We start from the raw sequence: 20361 nt of genomic DNA, 5'->3' as shown, positions 1-20361 counted from the left end.
AAGCTTGCTTCAATCCATAGATTGATCTTTGTAGCTTACATATCTTTTGGGCTTCTTCTGGTATGTCAAATCCTTCAGGCTGTGTCATGTACACATCCTCAAGAAGATTCCTATTAAGGAAAGCAGTTTTGACATCCATCTACCACATTTCATAATCATGATATGCAGCGATAGCAAGTAAAATCCGAACAGATTTAAGCATTGCAACTAGTGAAAAGGTTTCATCATAGTCAACCCCATGAATTTGTTTATATCCTTTTGCAACCAGTCTTGCCTTATAGGTATGTACCTTTCCATCCATGCCAGTCTTCTTTTTGAAGACCCACTTGCATCCTATAGGGTTAACCCCTACAGGAGGCTCTACCAAGGTCCAAACTTGGTTTGTGTACATGGAATCCATTTCAGATTTCATGGCTTCTAGCCACTTCTCAGACTCGGGACCAGTTATGGCCTCTTGGTAGGTCACAGACTCATCTTGATCCATGAGTAATACATCACCTTGATCTGTTATGAGATGTCCATATCTCTCAGGTAGGTGACGTATCCTGCCTGACCTACGCTGGTCTTGTTCTACTTGAGCAGGTTGCTCTTCCACAACTACTTGTGTTTCCTGCTCTAATTCCTCCATAGGTGTATCGATGCTTTGTGATTCTTGAATTTCTTCAAGTTCTACTTTCCTCCCACTGTCCTTTGGAAATAAAATCCTTTTCTATGAAAACTCCAGTTCGAGCGACAAACACTTTTCCCTCAGAAGGATTGTAGAAATAATACCCTCTTGTTTCTTCAGGATACCCCACAAATAAGCATTTGTCAGATTTGGGCTCAAGCTTAGTTGAAATTTGTCGTTTCACATAAACTTCGCAACCCCAAATCTTCATTTAAGACATATGTGGTTTCTTACCACTCCATATCTCATATGGTGTCTTCTCAACCTTTTTGGATGGAACACGGTTAAGTGTGTAAGTTGCTGTCAATAGCGCATGTCCCCAAAAGGAGTTTGGAAGATCGACGTGACTCATCATGGATCAGACCATGTCTAACAGGGTTCGATTTCTCCTCTCAGATACACCATTCCATTGGGGTGTTCCAGGAGGAGTAAGTTGGGATAGGATCCCACACTCTTTTAGATGGTCATCAAACTCTAGGCTTAAATACTCACCACCTCGATCTGATCGAAGAGTTTTAATATTCTTACCTAGTTGGTTTTGTACTTCATTCTTGAATTCCTTGAACCTTTCAAAGGACTCTAATTTGTGTTTCATTAAATACACATAACCATATCTACTGAAATCATCAGTAAATATGATGAAGTATGGAAAACCTCCTCTGGCTGGTATGTTCAGTGGTCCACATACATCAGTATGTATGAGGGCCAAAAGATCATTAGCTCTTACACCCTTTCCTGTGAATGGAGACTTTGTCATCTTTCCAATTAAACAAGATCTGCATGTCTCATATGATTCATAATCAAAAGAGTCCAAGAGTCCATCTTTATGGAGTCTGGAAATGCGTTTCTCATTTATGTGGCCTAATCGACAATGCCAGAGGTAAGTTGGATTTAACTTATTAGGTTTCATCCTTTTAGTATTAATGTTATAAATAGGCATTTCAAGATCAAGGACATATAGTCCATTGTTCATTTGTGCAGTAGCATAGAATATATCATTCAAATAAATTGAGCAACAATTGTTCTTTATTATGAATGAAAAACCAGACTTGTCCAAACAAGAAACATAAATAATATTCCTGCTAATTGCAGGTACATAATAACAATTCTCTAACTGAATTATTAAACCACTAGGTAAAGTCAATTCATAAGTTCCTACGGCTAAGGCAGCAACCTTTGCTCCATTACCAACTCGTAGGTAGACTTCACCTTTTGCCAATTTTCTACTCCCTTTTAGTCCTTGCACATTTGTACAAATGTGAGAACCGCATCCAGTATCTAATACCCATGATGCAGAAGTAGATAAATTAATTTCAATAACAAAAATACCTGAAGTTGGAGTCTCTACTCCATTCTTCCTATCTTCCAGGTACTTTGGGCAGTTCCTCTTCCAGTGTCCGGTCTTACCGCAATGGAAGCAGGTGCCTTCTTTTTCTATGCCTCCACTAGGCTTTAAAGCAACAATAATGGGTTTGGGTTTGGCAACTTCCTTTCCTTTCCCTTTATCATGTTTGAGGACAATCCTCAGGTTTCGGTACCAATCCAGAAAATTTGTCCCAGACAATTTTTCCTTGTCAAGGGTTGATCGCAAGATGTTGTTAGAGGTGTTTGTTGTCATGGTAATCTACACAAGGATTAATGAAAATATAAGTATCATTGACATATTTAATTAGGCCTTTAATTAAATATGCTCCCACTATTTTACTCAAAACAAATGACCCTCATCATTTGATTCGGAAAATCCCGTTGGAAGATTTTCTAGTGGGTCGAGATCCATATTTCACTTCGTTCTAAGTCCGCGTAGGCGGATTACACAAAACTAGGGTATTTAGGTAGGAACTCCTTCCAATTGTATCTCATACAACTCTCGAAAATTTCAGTTGGGTGAATAACTCCTTATTCCAATCCATCATATGGATCATTCCCAACTCTTGCTTCTAAACATATATAATGTTATTATAATTAGTTTAGTTAAGTTTGACCCATTGTTTTAACAATTGGATATTACAATTATCCCATCGCACCTTACTAATATAGAACATGCACTTCGCGTAGGCGAAATCTACATTATCCATTACTAGTCTTGATGAGTGTTAAAACTTGGAAAGTATAAACTTAATATTTAATTTGAGGGAATTGCAATTTTTCTGATCTCACCGGCTTGTTTATCATATAAACCGTCTCTCACATGCATCAACATACATTCACATGCATCAACATACGTACATACATAATGAAACAGTTATGGCCCCTAGCGCAATTGTTCTCCCAAGCCAATGAGAGAACCTAAGCTAACCTAACAACAATCTAAGCTTCTCCAAGCAAGATCTTCAAGGTTGTCCTCCTTTGGCATTGACTTCTTTGCTTTCTTCATATCATTACATTACATAAAAAAACTCGTTTTACATACGAGGGAGTGAGATGAGAAAAGAAGTTACATTTGGAAGATTAAGAGAGAGGCACGACACACAAGTCGTATTTTAAAACCCAAAACAAAATAAAGGAAAACTAAGGCCATAACCGATCACCACAAGACAATAATAAAAACTTTATTATTATTATTAATTCTTTTAATTAATTAAAACCAAATTAAATTTCGACGACCGATCACACTACGCAAAGTTAGCCGGGGGTCCGCTGCCCGGTCAGCGGGAACGGGTGTTCCGCTGCCCGTTCAGCGGACGGGGGTTAAGGGGGCAGCGCCCCTGGACGAAATTTTTAATGAACAATTCATTTAAAATCGACGTCGTTTTTCGCATCAACACTTGATACTTTAAAGCACTGATTTAGCCGAACGGGTGAACTTTGCCTTGCGTTAACCGGTTAACCAAATGCGTTAACCGGTTAACACTGTTAGAAATCTGTTCAAAAATTATTTTCTGCCCTGCGTTAACCGGTTAACCAAATGTGTTAACCGGTTAACACTGTTTGAAAATCTCTTGGAAAACTGTATACCGTCTTGTGTTAACCGGTTAACCAAATGCGTTAACCGGTTAACACTGTTTGAAAAAGTGTTTAGAAAGCACAACTCTTGTGCAGTCATAACCCCAATCACATAACTCTCTGACAACACAACCCTTGTGCCGTCACTAACCCTGATGCACCAATTTCAGACCGTCAAACACATCTCGATTGTTAATTCAGTATGATTGATCAACACGTCATTGCTTCACCATACTAATGTCGGATCAAGAAGCAAACGACCATTGATCTCTCAAAGGAAAACAATCATTGAGTGTTTGAATGAATGAAACGAGAACACTATATCATATATAATGTATTTTGCATCAGGATTACATATATCATATATATGTAACTTGATCGATCTCAATTTAATCTTTGATTCATTCTGTCTTTAATCATATTAATACAGAACAAAAACAGTTATCAGATTCATGGTTTTGTAAGTGGCTCTGATACCACTGAAGGAGAATTGCCATCCAAGGCGCAGCGGAATTTAAAAATTTCTCCATTTAGTGATCCTTATGAATGGGCATGATCAGTGATAGAATCGTTACCTCTTATGGCGATTCAAACCTTTGGTGCAGATTTCTTGTAACGATCAAAACCTTGGATACAAATCCACGGAGCGATCACGAACGTTGAACGATGACAACGTCTCTACTCAGTCCACACGAACGGGTTCCTTCAATCTCAGTGCTAGCTGGTACGAATGAAGGCTTTGAGTGAGAGAGAGAGGGAAACGAAATTCCAAGTCTTCACTTGAGTTGAGTCTGAATGACAATGCTTCTACCCAAGGGTTCTATTTATAGAACCACTTGTGTGGGCTTCAAGCTAAAAAGCCTACTTAAGTGTGGTTCACTATAGGGCCACATCATGTTTTGAATTTTCAATAAAGGACGTTTTGCAATCAAATTTATGCTCGCTGCCTTTCTGTTTTTACTTTCATTTTCAAAACCATAAAAATGACAATGTTTTTTTCTCTGCGACTTTCTTGAACTCTTTTCTAAAATAAAGCATGAAACATCGTTCGTGCAGAATTGATCTTGCGGATTCCATTAAAAACAGTTATGTTATGGCTCAATATGACTTTGATAATCCCATTTACCAAGCTGAAGAGGAGAGTGAAGAAGATTGTGAACTCCTGAAAGAATTGACCAGACTATTGAAACAGGAGGAAAGGGTCATTCAACCTCATCAGGAAGAGTTGGAAGTCATTAACCTTGGTACTGAGGACGCAAAGAAAGAGATCAAGATAGGGGCTGCTTTAGAGGAAAAGGTCAAGAGAGGGCTGATTGAAATGCTGCAAGAATATGTGGACATATTCGCATGGTCGTATCAAGATATGCCTGGTTTGGATACAGATATCGTGGTGCACAGGCTACCTCTCAGAGAAGATTGTCCTTCGGTAAAGCAGAAGCTTCGTAGAACTAGTCCTGATATGGCTGTCTAGATCAAAGAGGAGGTTCAGAAATAGTTGGATGCAGGTTTTCTAGCAATTACCAATTATCCCCATTGGGTGGCCAACATCGTACCCGTGCCGAAGAAGGATGTTAAAGTCAGGATGTGTGTCGATTACCGAGATTTAAACAGAGCCAGTCCGAAAGATGACTTCCCATTACCTCACATTGATGTATTGGTCGATAACACTGCTCAGTCCTCGGTTTTCTCTTTCATGGATGGATTTTCTGGCTATAATCAGATCAAGATGGCGGAAGAAGACATGGAGAAGACGACATTCATTACACCTTGGGGCACGTTCTGTTATAAGGTAATGCCATTTGGGTTGAAGAACGTCGGTGCTACCTACCAAAAAGCTATGACGACTCTCTTTCATGACATGATGCACAAAGAAATTGAAGTGTACGTGGATGATATGATTGCGAAGTCTCAGACAGAAGATGAGCACTTGGTAAACTTGCAAAAGTTGTTTGAAAGATTGAGAAGGTTCAAATTGAGGCTGAATCCAAACAAGTGTACATTTGGAGTGAGATCTGGAAAGCTGTTAGGTTTCATTGTCAGTAAGAAAGGGATTGAGGTTGATCCAGCGAAAGTAAAAGCTATTCAAGAAATGCCTGAACCAAGAACGGAAAAGCAGGTTCGTGGGTTTTTAGGGAGGCTGAACTACATTGCGCGGTTCATATCTCACCTAACAGCTACGTGCGAACCGATATTTAAATTGCTAAGAAAAGATCAATCAATCAGGTGGAACGATGATTGTCAAAAGGCTTTTGATAAGATAAAAGAATATTTGTAGAAACCTCCAATTCTTATACCTCCAGTTCCTTGGAGGTCTTTGATAATGTACCTTTCAGTAACAGAGAATTTGATGGTGTGTGTATTGGGACAGCATGACGAGTCTGGTAGAAAAGAGCATGCAATATACTACCTTATGTAGCACCTCAAATTTGCCCCCCTCATTCATACATTCATTTTTAGGTCATTTAACATTTCATATTGCATTTCATCATGTCAATCAGGATTAGCTCCAAGAAGCTTGAATATCATCCAAGACACTTTGTGGGTTCTATCTGGGTGATCAGTCAACACAAGGGAATGACTTGAGTTACTTCCAACATCATTCAAATGGGGCCTATTTATCATTCAAAATGCTAATCTTGAAGGAGAAGAAATCTGTGCCTGAGCTGTCATGCTCGCTAGGCGAGCAGCGTGGTTCGCTAGGCAAACCTGAACTGTCACGCTCGCTAGGCGAGCACATTCGTCGCTAGGCGAAGCCTACGTATTTTGAAAATAAAAAAATATAACATAAAGGATTTTGGACTTGGACTCTCTCATTTGAGCCCACAAAGCCACGAAAATCAGGTTATAAATTCTGAAAATTTCATTGAGCCAAACCCTATTCGATACCTGGCAGAACAAAGAGAGAAGAGCTAACATAATTCAGAGCAGCCTCCGAACATTGAAGGGAACTCATCTTCAAAGAACCTATTCAATCTCATATAAACCCTAAGATTTCTCTGCAAACCCAACCGGGCAATTCAATTTCATTCGATCTCTACGATCAGGTTTGCCCTATTTCCATTACTCTATGCTTTCAATTTGAATTTTCTGAATGTATGAGGTATTATGGGTGAATTTGGAAGAGTGGGTATCGTTAGGTTTCACATGTGGGTTTAGCTATGCACGAATATGTAGCACCTTCGCTAGGCGAGCCTGCATCGAAGCTTCACTAAGCAATGTAGTAGCGATCGCGACAGTAGCTGCCTTTGTTCTTTAATCCGTTTTGTGTTTACCTAACGCTTTGTTGTCATGTTTCTTTTTTTTGGTGCGACTCTTGATTGCACCCCGTCTTGTTATTCTAACCTGTTTGTTGAGTTTTTGTAAGGGCTCACATGACTCCTAAAAGGATAGCTTGCTTGGCATTCCACTTTATTTATGGGATACCATTTGGAGATTTATTCCGATTACCTGTACTGACTTGCTTTCTTTGATGGTGCCATCCTGAGAGATCTCTGGGTTTCTTGTCTCTTTAGTTATTGTTACTTCGGATCTTTATCCGTGTGGTAGATCTCTTGATCCCTTTTACATCTTTCCCTTATTTTACCACTTTCTTAGCTGGAAGACCTCAACAGGAGGCAATGTTATCTTTTGTTTGTTTACTTTTGTGCCCAAAGACCTCCAAGAAGAGGCACTAGTGCTAAAATACCTCCGTGAAGAGGCAATTGACAGATAAAAGGGATTAGTAGTCAATCCCCTGTTATTCAGTGTGTAGTTCTTTATGCTCGCACTACGAGTCGATGCTTCAGAACAAAAGCCCAAGATCTTTTGTCCGGTCAGTCAGTGGAGAGGGTTTCACCTTTCTGAATCCCCACTCTTTGTCATGAGCTCACCCTGTCCAGGGTTGAGAGCTATGAGGTCTTATCCTCATTACCCTTTTGATCTGCTCACCCTGACGTTCAATGTCAGTGGTTAAGAGCCCATTTGATTACCTTTCCATGGCTTGTTTGTCGAGGTTGATATGACCCCTCTTGACTAAAGCCCTACCCATGTATGTTTGAGCCCCCTTGTTGGCATGTTTAATTTATGTATGTTTGTTTTGTATGGTGTGATCGTCTCCCCATAGGATTGCTAGGCTTCGTATAGTCTCTCGTTTGCATGTCAATTAAGGTAGCACGGTTCATTACTTCCTTTTTGCGTGAGCATTCCTAAAACACCACAAACTCATTGATTTTTCTTCTCCTAAGAACACGTTAACTCCTTCTACTACAGGCGAGTAAGTCTCCAAAGGTCGAGCATTCGGTAGATTGCGTAGTAACGTCGTTCGTCCAAAACAAACCCGTAGTTAGCCGAACTACGGCTTGCTTTGATTCTCATTCCAGATGAGGTACGTAGGCATGAGACGCGATGTCTTAGCGAGCACACTCCTCTTTAACCCATAAGTAGCCAAGCTACGAAGACTCTGATTCTCATATTCAGATGAGCACGTATGCAGTGGATGCGACATCCGTGCGAGTCATTTTCTTTTGACCCCTCTGTTAGTAAATAGTACATTAGATAAACCCACACCCTTTAGACAAGAACAACAAGAGTGTGTATCGGAGGCCTCTGATAATGTACCTTTCAGTAACAGAGAATTCGATGGGGTGTGTATTGGGACAGCATGACGAGTCTGGTAGAAAAGAGCATGCAATATACTACCTTAGCAAAAAGTTTACCGACTATGAAACAAGATATTCGCTGCTCGAGAAAACTTGCTGCGCTTTGGCATGGGCTGCTCGCCGACTAAGACAATATATGTTGAACCATACTTCCTTGTTGATTTCTAAGATGGACCCAGTAAAGTATATCTTTGAAAAGCCAGCTCTTACTGGACGAGTGGCTCGTTGGCAGATGATTTTGACAGAGTATGATATCCAGTACACGTCGCAAAAGGCCATCAAGGGTAGTATTCTGTCTGATTACCTTGTCGAGTAACCAATTGATGACTATCAGCCGATGATGTTTGAATTCCCCGATGAAGATATCATGTACTTAAAGATGAAAGATTGTGAAGAGCCTCTTGTCGAGGAAGGACCGGATCCCGATGACAAGTGGACACTGATGTTTGATGGGGTGGTAAATGTGAATGGAAATGGTGTTGGGGCAGTACTCATTAATCCTAAAGGTGCACACATACCTTTTTCCGCCAGATTGACTTTTGAAGTAACCAACAACGAAGATGAGTACGAGGCCTGTATCATGGGGATTGAAGAAGCCATCGATCTAAGGATCAAAACTATGGACATTTATGGAGATTTTGCTCTAGTGATTAACCAAGTCAATGGAGACTGGAATACTCATCAGCCGCATTTGATTCCTTATAGAGATTACACCAGAAGGATCCTGACTTTCTTCAAGACAGTAAAGTTGTATCATGTACCCCGAGATGAAAATCAAGTGGCTGATGCCTTAGCCATATTGTCTTCCATGATTAAAGTTCATTGGCAAAATCATGTGCCACACATTGCTGTGAATCGACTCGAGAGGCCTGCGTATGTGTTTGCAGTCGAGTCTATTATTGATGAGAAGCCGTGGTTTTATGATATTAAGAATTTCCTCAAAAGCCAAGAGTATCCTGAAGGAGCGTCAAAGAATGACAAGAAGACACTGAGAAGGCTAGCTGGAAACTTTTACTTGAACAAGGATGATGTGTTGTACAAGAGGAACTTTGACATGGTTCTGCTCAGATGCGTGGTTAGACACGAAGCAGACATGTTAATGCAGGAAGTACACGAGGGATCTTTCGGTACCCATGCTGGTGGTCATGCAATGGCCAAGAAGTTGTTAAGAGCCGGTTATTACTGGATAACCATGGAATCTGATTGTTTCAAATACGCTCGGAAGTGCCACAAATGTAAGATCTATGCAGATAAAGTGCATGTGCCACCAAACCCTCTGAATATTATGAATTCTCCTTGGCCATTCGCGATGTGGGGCATCGATATGATTGGAAAGATTGAACCTACTGCTTCTAATGGACATCGCTTCATCCTAGTCGCGATTGATTACTTTACAAAGTGGGTGGAAGCAGCTTCCTATGCCAGTGTTACTAGATAAGTGGTCGCTCGATTCATTAAGAAAGAAATTATCTGTCGTTATGGGGTTCCTGAGAGAATCATCACTGATAATGGTTCAAATCTCAATAACAAGATGATGAAAGAGCTTTGCAAAGACTTTAAGATCGAACACCACAATTCTACTCCCTACAGACCAAAGATGAATGGTGCTGTAGAGGCGGCGAACAAGAACATTAAGAAGATTGTGCAAAAGATGGTTGTGACGTACAAGGATTGGCATGAGATGTTGCCTTTCGCTTTGCATGGGTATCGTACCTCAGTGCGTACGTCAACCGGGGCAACTCCGTTTTCACTTGTGTATGGCATGGAGGCAGTCTTGCCAGTAGAAGTTGAAATCCCTTCTTTGAGGGTGATGATGGATGTAAAACTTGACGAGGCTGAGTGGGTTCAAGCCAGGTTTGATGAGTTAAATTTAATTGAGGAAAAGCAATTAGCAGCTGTGTGCCATGGACAACTATATCAGAGAAGGATGAAGAAGGCCTTTGATCAGAAAGTGCGTCCTCGAAGCTATCAGATAGGTGACTTAGTTTTGAAGAGGATCCTTCCTCCCGGTACAGATAACAGGGGCAAGTGGACTCCGAATTATGAAGGTCCGCATGTTGTTAAAAAGGTCTTTTCTGGTGGAGCCTTGATGCTTACAACTATGGATGGTGAAGATTTTCCGTCTCCTGTGAATTCAGATGTAGTCAAAAATTACTTCGCATAAACTGACCCGCTGGACAAAAAAGAAAGTCCAGGCAAAAAAGGGCATCCCGGCGAACCAAGAGAAAAAGAAAAGAAAAAGGTTCAGGCAAAAGTTAGGGATAAAGAATTAAAAAAAATATGTACACCCGGTAAATCGAAAACCTACAAAGGCGGCTTAGGCAAAAATGGGTATCCTGGTGGATTGAAAACCTGACAAGGCGGTCCAGGCAAAAGAGGGATTAAAGCGAAGACTACAGTCTGAGTTATCTGTACTCCATCGCGTTTCAGCGTCTACTATCTTGAAGGATATGATCGGTCCAATCACTCTTCTCAGAAAGCGAAGAATGTGAGGGAAATTGAAGATCTATGAGTCATAACAGAATTGGAAAATAGTGGAATGCCGTGTTCACATTGCCAATAGGATAGTTTATTTTCTCTTTTGGAGCAATTACCTCTTCCTAGGAATTGCTTCCTGATGAATTTGCCTTTATAGGCCACTTTCAATCAATAAAAGTCGTTATTCAGTCAAATTGCTCTCTTGTTTTTTATTTCTACTGTTTTGTTTGTAAAAAAACGTCCGAATTTTTGATAAACATTGCATCTAAAAACATGAAGGCTAGACAATGACGTGCAGAACGATAAAATATCTGAAAATCATTCTGAATGTTGAATACACTTGAGTATATTTTGTCCGTACGATCCCCTAGGGCATGTATGTCCGTCCGTTTTGTAGGTTACCACCTTTGATTGACGGCTAAAGCAGATGAGCCAAAGTTTGTTCGAAGGAAGACCCTGTTTGTTTCAACACTGTCCAGTCGTGTAAGAAGTTGGGTCGTCTAAGTCGAGTTCAGAATTTGTTTCCCCAGCATGGTCGAGAGGTTGGTGTTTTCCCAACAAGTGACTCCCCAGTTGAGTTGGTTTCTCTACCGTTCCGAGAATGTCAGATCAGTAAGTATCCTCAGCAGAATTGTTGTATGTCCCCATAGAGTTGGAAGATCGAATCAGAAATTGTGTGCTCAGTAAAGTGATCATTTGCTTTCCCAACAGGCGTTTTCCTCCCTTTGCATCTTGCATGCAGTAATCATCATTTGCATTCGCATTCTCAAATTGCGTAGCATTTCAATTCAGTATGGAGCATTACGCCATGAAAAACTCAAACATATGCATACATGTATTAAACCAGATTGGATCTTGTCTCCGGCAGAGACAGATCGTTTTTCAACATCTGTATAGCACATCTGCAGCAGTTGCTCTTGGCAACATTCAGAATCGATAATCCCAGTGAGATTTATTTTCTCGCCAGTCCGTGAAAGGAAAGCTTGATTCCCTCCCGATTTAGTCCCCGACAAGTGTCTGCCTTATTTTGACATATGTAAATATCATCCTTGCGATACCGGTAAGTGTCGTGTTGATCCCCGTAAATGTCTGTGCTTTTCTTTGGTGTCGGCGAACATCATCTTTCGATGTCGGTAAACGTCGAATCCCAATCGTTGGCCATCAGTAAATGGCATGTCTCTCGTGGCGTCTACAAAAATCGTTCTTTCAACACCCGTGTGTGTCCTTTCCCTTTTGGTGTCGGTGAACATCATTGATTCGATGTCGGTAAACATCAGCCGCTTGTTAACCATTGGTAAATGGTTTTGTCGTTTAAGATTCCCCAGCAGATTCGCTATCCATAAATATCGAGTGTTTCATTTTCGCCATCGGTAAATGGTTTCGTTTCATAAGGTGTCGGTAAACATCATTGTTCGATGTCGGTAAACATCGGGTTCCTTCCCAGTCATCGGTAAATGTCTGGTCTTGTTTCACTTTTAAACATCATTGTTCGACGTCGGTAAACATCGAGTTCCTTCCTAGTCATCGGTAAATGTCTGGTCTTATTTCACTTTTAAACATCATTGTTCGATGTCGGTAAACATCGAGTTCCTTCCCAGTCATCGGTAAATGTCTGGTCTTGTTTCACTTGTACACATCTTTTTCCTCCCCAGTGAAGCCGCCATCGGTAAATGGCCTTGCTTTCTTTGATATCGGTAAATATCAAATTCTGTTTTGAAGCCGCCATCGGTAAATGGCCTCGCTTCCCTTGATATCGGTAAATATCAAATTCTGTTTTGAAGCCGCCATCGGTAAATGGCCTCGCTTTCTTTGATGCATCACCCACAAAGTGAAAATTCTCCGGTTCTTTTAGTATTCAATCCCTATTTACCTTGAAAGTCTGATAGCCGCTGCTTTCATCCGTTCAGGTTCACAGTTGATTGAATAGGGGCAGCTGTAGCACCTCAAATTTGCCCCCCTCATTCATGCATTCATTTTAGGTCATTTAACATTTCATATTGCATTTCATCATGTCAATCAGAATTAGCTCCAAGAGTTTATCTTCCAAGAAGCTTGGATATCATCCAAGTCAATTGGTTTCATTTTCAGAGGTTTTCTTCAAAAGATCAAGCTTAACAGGCTCAGTACAGTTCAAAATTCAATTGTGAAATCGAAAGTCAACTTTGGTCTACTGAGAGTCGAATGGCTAGAGGATGACTTGAGTTACTTCCAACATGCTCAAATGAGGCATATCCATCATTCGACATATTACTCTTGAAGGAACAAAGGTGCAGCGCACAGGTTACAAATTTGGAAAGATGACTTGAACTGTCATGCTCGCTAGGCGAGCAGAATGGTTCGCCTAGCGAGCCACCAGAGTCTGAACTGTCATCCTTTCTAGGCGAAGCCCACGCGTTTTAAAAATAAAAAAATATAACAGAAAATCTTGGACTTGGACCTCTCTCATTTGAGCCCACAAAGCCACGAAAATCAGGTTATAAATTCTAAAAATTCAGTGGAAAAACCCTAGAAGAGCTAGAGAGTGAGAACTAATTCAGAGCAGCCTCCAGAGACTGAAGGGAACTCATATGCAAATAACCCATTCCATCTCATATAAGCCCTAAGATTGTTCTGCAAACCCAGCCGTGCAATTCAATTTCATTCGATCTCTCCAATCAGGTTTGCCTTATTTCCATTACTTTACGCTTTCAATCTGAAATTTATGAAGCATGAGGTATTATGGTTGAATCCGAGAGAATGGGTATAGTTAGGTTTTGCATGTGGGTTTAGATGTGTATGAATATGGAGAACAATACCTTGAATGTTTAATCACTTCGTTTCTGAGATGGATACCATAGGGTTTGGAGTTTCTGAAATCTGACTGTTATCAATGGAGAATCCAGAACCCGTAGGCATTCGCTAGCCCATCGCTAGGCGAGCCTGCAGCGAAGCAGTAACGATCATGACAGTAGTGTTTTTTTTTCTGTTTGCTCTCCAATCTGTTTTATGTTTGTTGTGACATGTTTTCTATTGCATCCGGGCACATGTTTTAGTATGTATGTCATGTCTTGGTGTATGGATCCTTGCCCCCTGACTTTGAGTTTTGATACCCTTTTGATGCATTTGTTTGAAAAGAGGCTTAGGCCTCCTATCCTTGATTGCTTTTTGTGAGCTTTTTGTGAACTTTAACAGCATGATTCATGTGGTTGCTATGATCCTTCTGTTTGGTGCAACTCTTGATTACACCCCATCTTGTTATTCTAACTTGTTTGTTGAGTTTTTGTGAGGGCTCACATGACTCTTGAAGAGATAGCTTGCTTGGTATTCCACTTTATTTGTGGGATACCATTTGGAGATTTATTTTGATTGCTTTGCTGACTTGTTTTCTTTGATGGTGCTAGCCTGAGAGATCTCCGGGTTTCTTATTTCTTTAGTTACTGTTACCTCGGATTTTTATCCGTGTGGTAGATCTCTTGATCCCTTTATCTTTCCCGCATTTTACCGCTTTCATAGCTGGAAGACCTCGATAGGAGGCGATGTTTTGTGTGTGTTTACTTTTGTGCCCAAAGACCTCCAAGAAGAGGCACCAGTGCTAAAGACCTCCGTGAAGAGGCAATTGACGGATAAAAGGGATTAGTAGTCAATCCCCCGTTATTCAGTGTGTCGTTCTTTATGCTCGCACTACGTGTCGATGCTTCTGAACAAAAGCCCAAGATCTCGGTCGTCAGTGGAGAGGGTTCCACCTTTCTGAATCCCCACTTTTTGTCATGAGCTCTCCCTGTCCAGGGTTAAGAGCTATGAGGTCTTATCCTCATTACCCTTTTGATCTGCTCACCCCGACGTTCAGTGTCAGTGGTTAAGAGCCCGTTTGATTACCCTTCCATGGCTTGTTTATCGAGGTTGATATGACCCTTCTTGACTAAAGCCTTACCCATGTATGTTTGAGCCCCCGTGTTGGCGTGTTTACTTTATGCATGTTTGTTTTGTATGGTGTGATCGTCTCCCCCATAGGATTGCTAGGCTTCGTATAGTCTCTCGTTTGCATGTCAATTAAGGTAGCACGGTCCCTTCGTCTAGGACTTCCTTTTTGCCTGAGCATTCCTAAAACACAAACAAACTCATTGATTTTTCTTCTCCTAAGAACACGTTAACTCCTTCTACTACAGGCGAGTAAGTCTCCAAAGGTCAAGCATCCGGTAGATTGCGTATTAACGTCGTTCATCTAAAAAACACAAACAAATAGGGTAGCCGAACTACGGGTTGCTATGATTCTCATTCCAGATGAGATACGTAGGCATAAGACGCGATGTCTTAGCGAGCACACTCCTCTTTAACCCATAGGTAGCTGAGCTACAAAGACTCTGATTCTCATATTCATATGAGATACGTATGCAGTGGATGCGATATCCGTGCGAGTCATTTTCTTTTGACCCCTCTTTTAGTAAATAGTACATTAGATAAACCCACACCCTTTAGACAAGAACAACAAGAGTGGATCCCGTAGAGTACTACGGATGCGTAGGGGTGCTAATACCTTCCCTTCGCATAATTGACTCCCGAACCCAAGATTTGGTTGCGAGACCTTGTCTTTTCCTTTCCTTTTTCCAGGTTTACTTCGAGCGTTTCCTTTCCCTCCTTGGGATAAATAACGCACGGTGGCGACTCTTCTGTCATTTCTTTTTTCGTCGGTTTTTTTTTTCGCATTCCTTTTTTTAGGTTGCGACAATCATCAAAATCTTAGAGATATATTGTAGAACCAACTTTGTTCTTACAATCTCCCCCTTTTTGATGATGACAAAATAGTTTAGAGTAAAGATGAAACATTTAAAGCAAATCTTAGATCAGATAGTACAATGGGCTCCCCCTGAGTTAGATCTTTGGATAGCTCAGAAGTTCTTACCGGACCTTCCTTGGTTTGGTGCTTTTAGCTACTTCCTGCATATGTTTAGTCATTGATTTAGTAATGGTTTATTGAAAATGTTTGCAGTGCTTGAGAGGAATTAGTTATGTTTTCATCAGAGCTGTTTTAGTTCTCCCCCTTTTTGTCAGAATCAAAAAGACAGCAGCAAAAAAAAGTTGATATTGATAGAGAAGCATTTACAGATAAGCACACATGTCAGAAAGCAGAAAGCAAGGAGAAAACAAGAAAACATAGAAAGCAACAAGCAAATAGCGTAGGTGCCTAAGGGTTTGGAGGCGGAGGCATCCTTTGGAGCAGCTGGGACAACATGTTCTGAATGTTAAGGTTGACAGAGTCTTGTTGATCCAGTCTGGCTCGAACTATCTGTTTTTCCTTCTGCAGTTCCTCTAGAGTCTTGAAGACCAGATGGACGAACCCAGAGTTGGAGTGCTCCCCCTGAGTCAGTTCATCAGCATTGGCTTTGGCAGCAACTTCTTCAGCAATGCGAGCTGCTTCTTTAGCGTCGACTTTAGCTTTTGCCTCAGCCTCAGCAACAACAACATCAGCAATAGCCTTTGCTTCAGCTTCTCTGATTCTCTGAAGTTCTTCTTGACGCACTTTCTCTTCAGCTTCCTTCCTTGCCCGTTCCTTAGCTTCTCTGGCTAGGCGCTCTTGGAGTCTGATCCTAGCGTCTCTGATGAAGTCGTTGCAGACTTGTTCAGAGAGGCCTTTCAGCTTGAAGGCTTCAGAGGTCATCCAACTTATCACTCTGTTCCAGTGGATCCTTACAGCAGAGGGATCATCACTGATACCAGAGTTAATGGTTAGAGACTTGACCTTCTCAATTGAAGACTCTGCAATAACCTGGATTGCTTCTTCAAGGGTAGGAAGGGTAGTTTCAGGATCAGTGGCAGAGGCTGGGGAGGGTGAGGAGGGTGAGATAGGGGCACTTAGATTAAGTGTGGGAGTTGTTGGGTCAGCGAAAGTGATGGGTGGTGGTATGTCATAGTGGGTTGGTTCAGATGGTTGTGGTTCAGAGTGGATTGGTTGTGGTTCAAATATGGTTGGATTTGGATGTTCCAGAGGTGGGTAAGTGACTTCAGGTTCAGGTTCAGGATGTGATGGTTGTTGAGAGGCTAGAGCACGGGCTTGGAGTTGAGCCAGAGTGGGGGATTGAGGGTCAGATGGTTCAGTATCAGAGGAGAGTTCATAGTAAGGTGGGGATTGAGGAGATGGTGATGATGATGGTGAGGTGGTTTCATTCAGCACTTCTGCTTCTGAAACTGGTAATGTTGTGGTGGCGAGGTTGAATTTCAGAGAAGGCGGGTTAGAAGATCTTGTGGTTGAGAGAGGAGTTTCAGCAAAGGTGTATATGGGAGTTGTTTGGGGAAGAGAAGAAGAAATTGGTTTAATTTTGACAGAGGGAGGGAGAGATACAGACTTTCCTGGAGAGCTAACCAGAGGAACTGGGGGTCTTGATCTAGAGGATTCTCCCAGCTTAGCTTTCTTCGCCTTCTTGGACTTCTCAAAGGGCTCTCGCATCCTCTTCCTGAAGTTTGGTGGATGCTCAGGTAGCCAGTCCACTGTGAATTCAGAGATATCCACCCCTTGATTGGAAAGGTCTTGTAGATAGTAGGCTACTACCTCTGGAGGATCAATCTTGGAGAACATGTAGAGTCCGTTGGGAATCTCCCTCTGATCTCTGAGTGCTTCCCAGGAGGTATCAAGTGTTGGTTTGGCTATGAACTGATCAATGATTCCCATGCTCTTCAGATTCTGAGCATTCAAAGGTCTTCCAGTGTCAATGGTGACATCTTCCATGAGTCTGAGCTGAATCAGGTGGTCCACGAGGCCACTCTCGATCAATACATCAGATATCAGTCTCCCCATACGGATGTAGTTCCTTGTCTTCATGTTGTTTATGGTGTCTTTAACTGAATCTCTGAGGTACTTGAAGAGGAGTGCAGGTAGACAGAGTTTCAGACCCTTGTAAATGCAGTACAAGATGCACTTCTGATCTGTGTTGATGTAGTCAGAAGAGTTTCAAGAAGGACGATGATGGATGGTGCCTAATATGATCTTCAGCCATACCCGGAGGTTTTGATGTAGTTCCTTGTTCTTGGAATGCTTGCCTTCAGCACTCTGTTGGAAGATGGTAGGGTTTATTTCCTGGGACAAGTACTTTGCTCTAGGGTTTATGTTGTAGATGCGTCTTCCTCCTGTCTTCTCCATGTTCAGAAGGGAGGCAATTGATTTTTTAGTGATGACTGTCTTGACTCCCAGAACGTATGAGACAATGTAGTGATCATCTGAGTCTGCGAAACGCCAGAACTCCTTCACCAGATCCGTGTACACAGGGCCATAGAGGCGTTGAAAGTAGGTTCCCCACCCTTGCATTTTCAGTTCTTTAGTGAGGTCGACGCCATTATGCTTCATGTTTTCGAAATCAACTAAAGTTTCACATAGAACTTCAAGCTTATCAAAGGGAGTTGCTAGATGAATGTGGGGCTCACGATCAAGGATGTGGGGTTCCCTGTAGATTGGAGTTAAGACGACGCTGGTGGTTGCAGTAGTTTGTTGGCTAGAACTGGGTGCTTGCTCTATTGAGTTCATCTGTTGGAAGAAGTTGTAAACTGATTGTTGCTGAGAATCCATGAAGAACAATTGAGGGTGATGATGAATGTTTGAAGAACTTGATGAAGACTGTAGAAATCCTTTGAAGGAGATGAAGAACTGAGAGAGAGGGTTTTGTGAGGTCATGAGTGTGAAAGTGTGCAAGTGTAGTTTGTGAAATGAATATATACACATTTAGGGTGCATGCAAAATGATAATAGAAAGTGAGTTTAACAGTTAAGAAATTGAATGCAGCATGTTTAACCAAGTACGCACGTTTGGAGGAGAATGATTACAACCCATGATGGAGGTCTAATCCTCAAATCAGCACAATGCTCGAGGAGATATCAAGAGTTTGTCTCTTGATTTCTACTAGACAGTTGTCTAGAAGTTCCAAGGTCAGACGCAAGATGTACCACGTGTTACTTTATCTGACCTGCAGGAATACCAAAGGGTTGGATCCTGAAGATTTCTAACTCAGATGACTTCTAACTGGTAGTAGCATCAGAGTCAGATACAAAATCCAGGTGTTTAGTTCAGAGTCTTATTTTGCTATTTCAGAGGCACATTTCATTATGAACAATTTTGAATGTTTAGATTTTTCAAGATAAAAGATAATCTATCTTCAGCCAGGGGTTTGGTAAAAATATCAGCCCATTGATGGACTGTATCAATAAATTTTAATGTTATTACCCCTTTCTGAACATAGTCTCTAATGAAATGATGTTTTATTTCTATGTGCTTAGCTCTGGAATGCAAAATAGGATTCTTACTAAACAGATGGCGGCAGTATTGTCACAGAAGATAGGAATGTTACTCTCAAAGATCTGAAGATCTTCTAGTTAATTCTTCATCTAGAGCATCTGAGTAGTGCATAGTGATGCTGAAATATATTCTGCTTCTGCAGTGGACAGAGTTATGGTTGATTGCCTTTTGCTGGCCCAGGATATTGTAGCACCTCAAATTTGCACCCTACATTTCATACATTCTCATATTAGGTCAGAACATTAACATAGTCCACTGCATAACATTGCATTGTCCCTTTTGCCCAAGTGCAAGCCATTCAGAAGAATTAGGTCAAACTAGTCAGGAGATCAGTCAATCAAGCAAGTCAGTGCATTTTCCTTTGAGGCAAGGCCCTAGGGTTGGTCCAACATGTTCACATGACCTAGGGGTCCTTTTGAAGTGTTTTGGTCAAAGATTGGGTGCCCAGAAGTCATCAGTCATGGCTCAGTTCACCAGAAACCCTAAAAAGTCAACCATGGTCAACTGTGGTCAACTGTGCCTGATTTTATGAATTTCAAGGTGGGAAATGGTTTGAAGGGGTTCATTCATGTCCATATAGGCCTCATATAACATGTCAAACATCATCATGGAAGAATTTGAAGTCAAACAAGAAATTTCCAAAAATAGAAAGTTGACCTGTAATTGGAATTTGCCAAAAATGGAAAGTCTTGATCCTCAAAATTACATCATGATACAAGCTTCAAATGAATTTTTTCCCAACATGAAAGTTGAAGATCTTGTTCTCCCATTTTCAAAAAGTCCAAGAACACTCAATTCCCATGAATGGTTGGCAAGTTATGATCAAATCATTCTCAAAAATTTTTGAACTTCAAAGTGGCATATCTTCCAAACCATTTGGCCAAATTGGGTGGGGTTTTTTGCTACAAGTCACATTTGATGCCCTCTTTCCAAATATGTCATCACAATTTACCAAAAACTCACCAATCAAAATGGCACTTTTTGAAGTGACTTGAATTATTTCAAGTGAGGTGAAAAAGTGATTTTGCAATTTAAGCCTTTCCAATATATTTTGCCAATTGAAATTGCTAAGAAATCATATTTGGAGTGTGTACAAGGCCACTTTCGCAACTGTAACCACAGACCTTGCCATTTGAGTGAAAATTGACAAATTAGCAAAACACCTTCATTTTTCCAAATTCCAATTACCACCTTGCTTAATCATGCTTAGCAACTTAAAACAGCATACATATATCACTTTTTCTGCTCAAAGAAACCCTAGCAGCCACACATTCTAACAGAAAACTCTTGTGCTCTCAAAATCACCATTTTTCCTTCATTTGATTTTTCTGCTAAAAACTCCAAAGAGCTCGAGTTTTGGTCCTTTGTTCCTTGGTCTA

At 41.1% G+C, this 20361-nt stretch overlaps 1 protein-coding gene across 1 annotated transcript; it reads right to left on the bottom strand.

Moving 5' to 3' along the window:
- Nucleotides 1-15632: 15632 nt before the first annotated feature.
- On the bottom strand, nucleotides 15633-17425 carry LOC127078529 (extensin-like). The gene is made up of 3 exons (XM_051018979.1): nucleotides 16469-17425; nucleotides 16041-16150; nucleotides 15633-15639 (listed from the first exon to the last, which is right to left on the bottom strand). The coding sequence occupies exons 1-3, from the start codon at nucleotides 17423-17425 to the stop codon at nucleotides 15633-15635; spliced, it is 1074 nt and encodes a 357-aa protein (XP_050874936.1).
- Between the last annotated feature and the right edge of the window lie 2936 nt (nucleotides 17426-20361).

This window comes from Lathyrus oleraceus, chromosome 5 (assembly GCF_024323335.1).
Source record: "Lathyrus oleraceus cultivar Zhongwan6 chromosome 5, CAAS_Psat_ZW6_1.0, whole genome shotgun sequence".
Taxonomy (NCBI): Eukaryota; Viridiplantae; Streptophyta; class Magnoliopsida; order Fabales; family Fabaceae; genus Lathyrus; species Lathyrus oleraceus.
This window is presented reverse-complemented; position numbering and strand designations above follow the sequence as displayed.

Bases quoted from the DNA above. Each gene is read 5' to 3' on its own strand.
- LOC127078529 (XM_051018979.1), bottom strand. From the start codon at position 17,425: ATGGAAGATGTCACCATTGACACTGGAAGACCTTTGAATGCTCAGAAT. The intron at 16,151-16,468 runs GTTATTGCAGAG...GTTGTTGCTGAG, and splicing joins CCCTTGAAGAAGCAATCCAG to GCTGAGGCAAAAGCTAAAGT.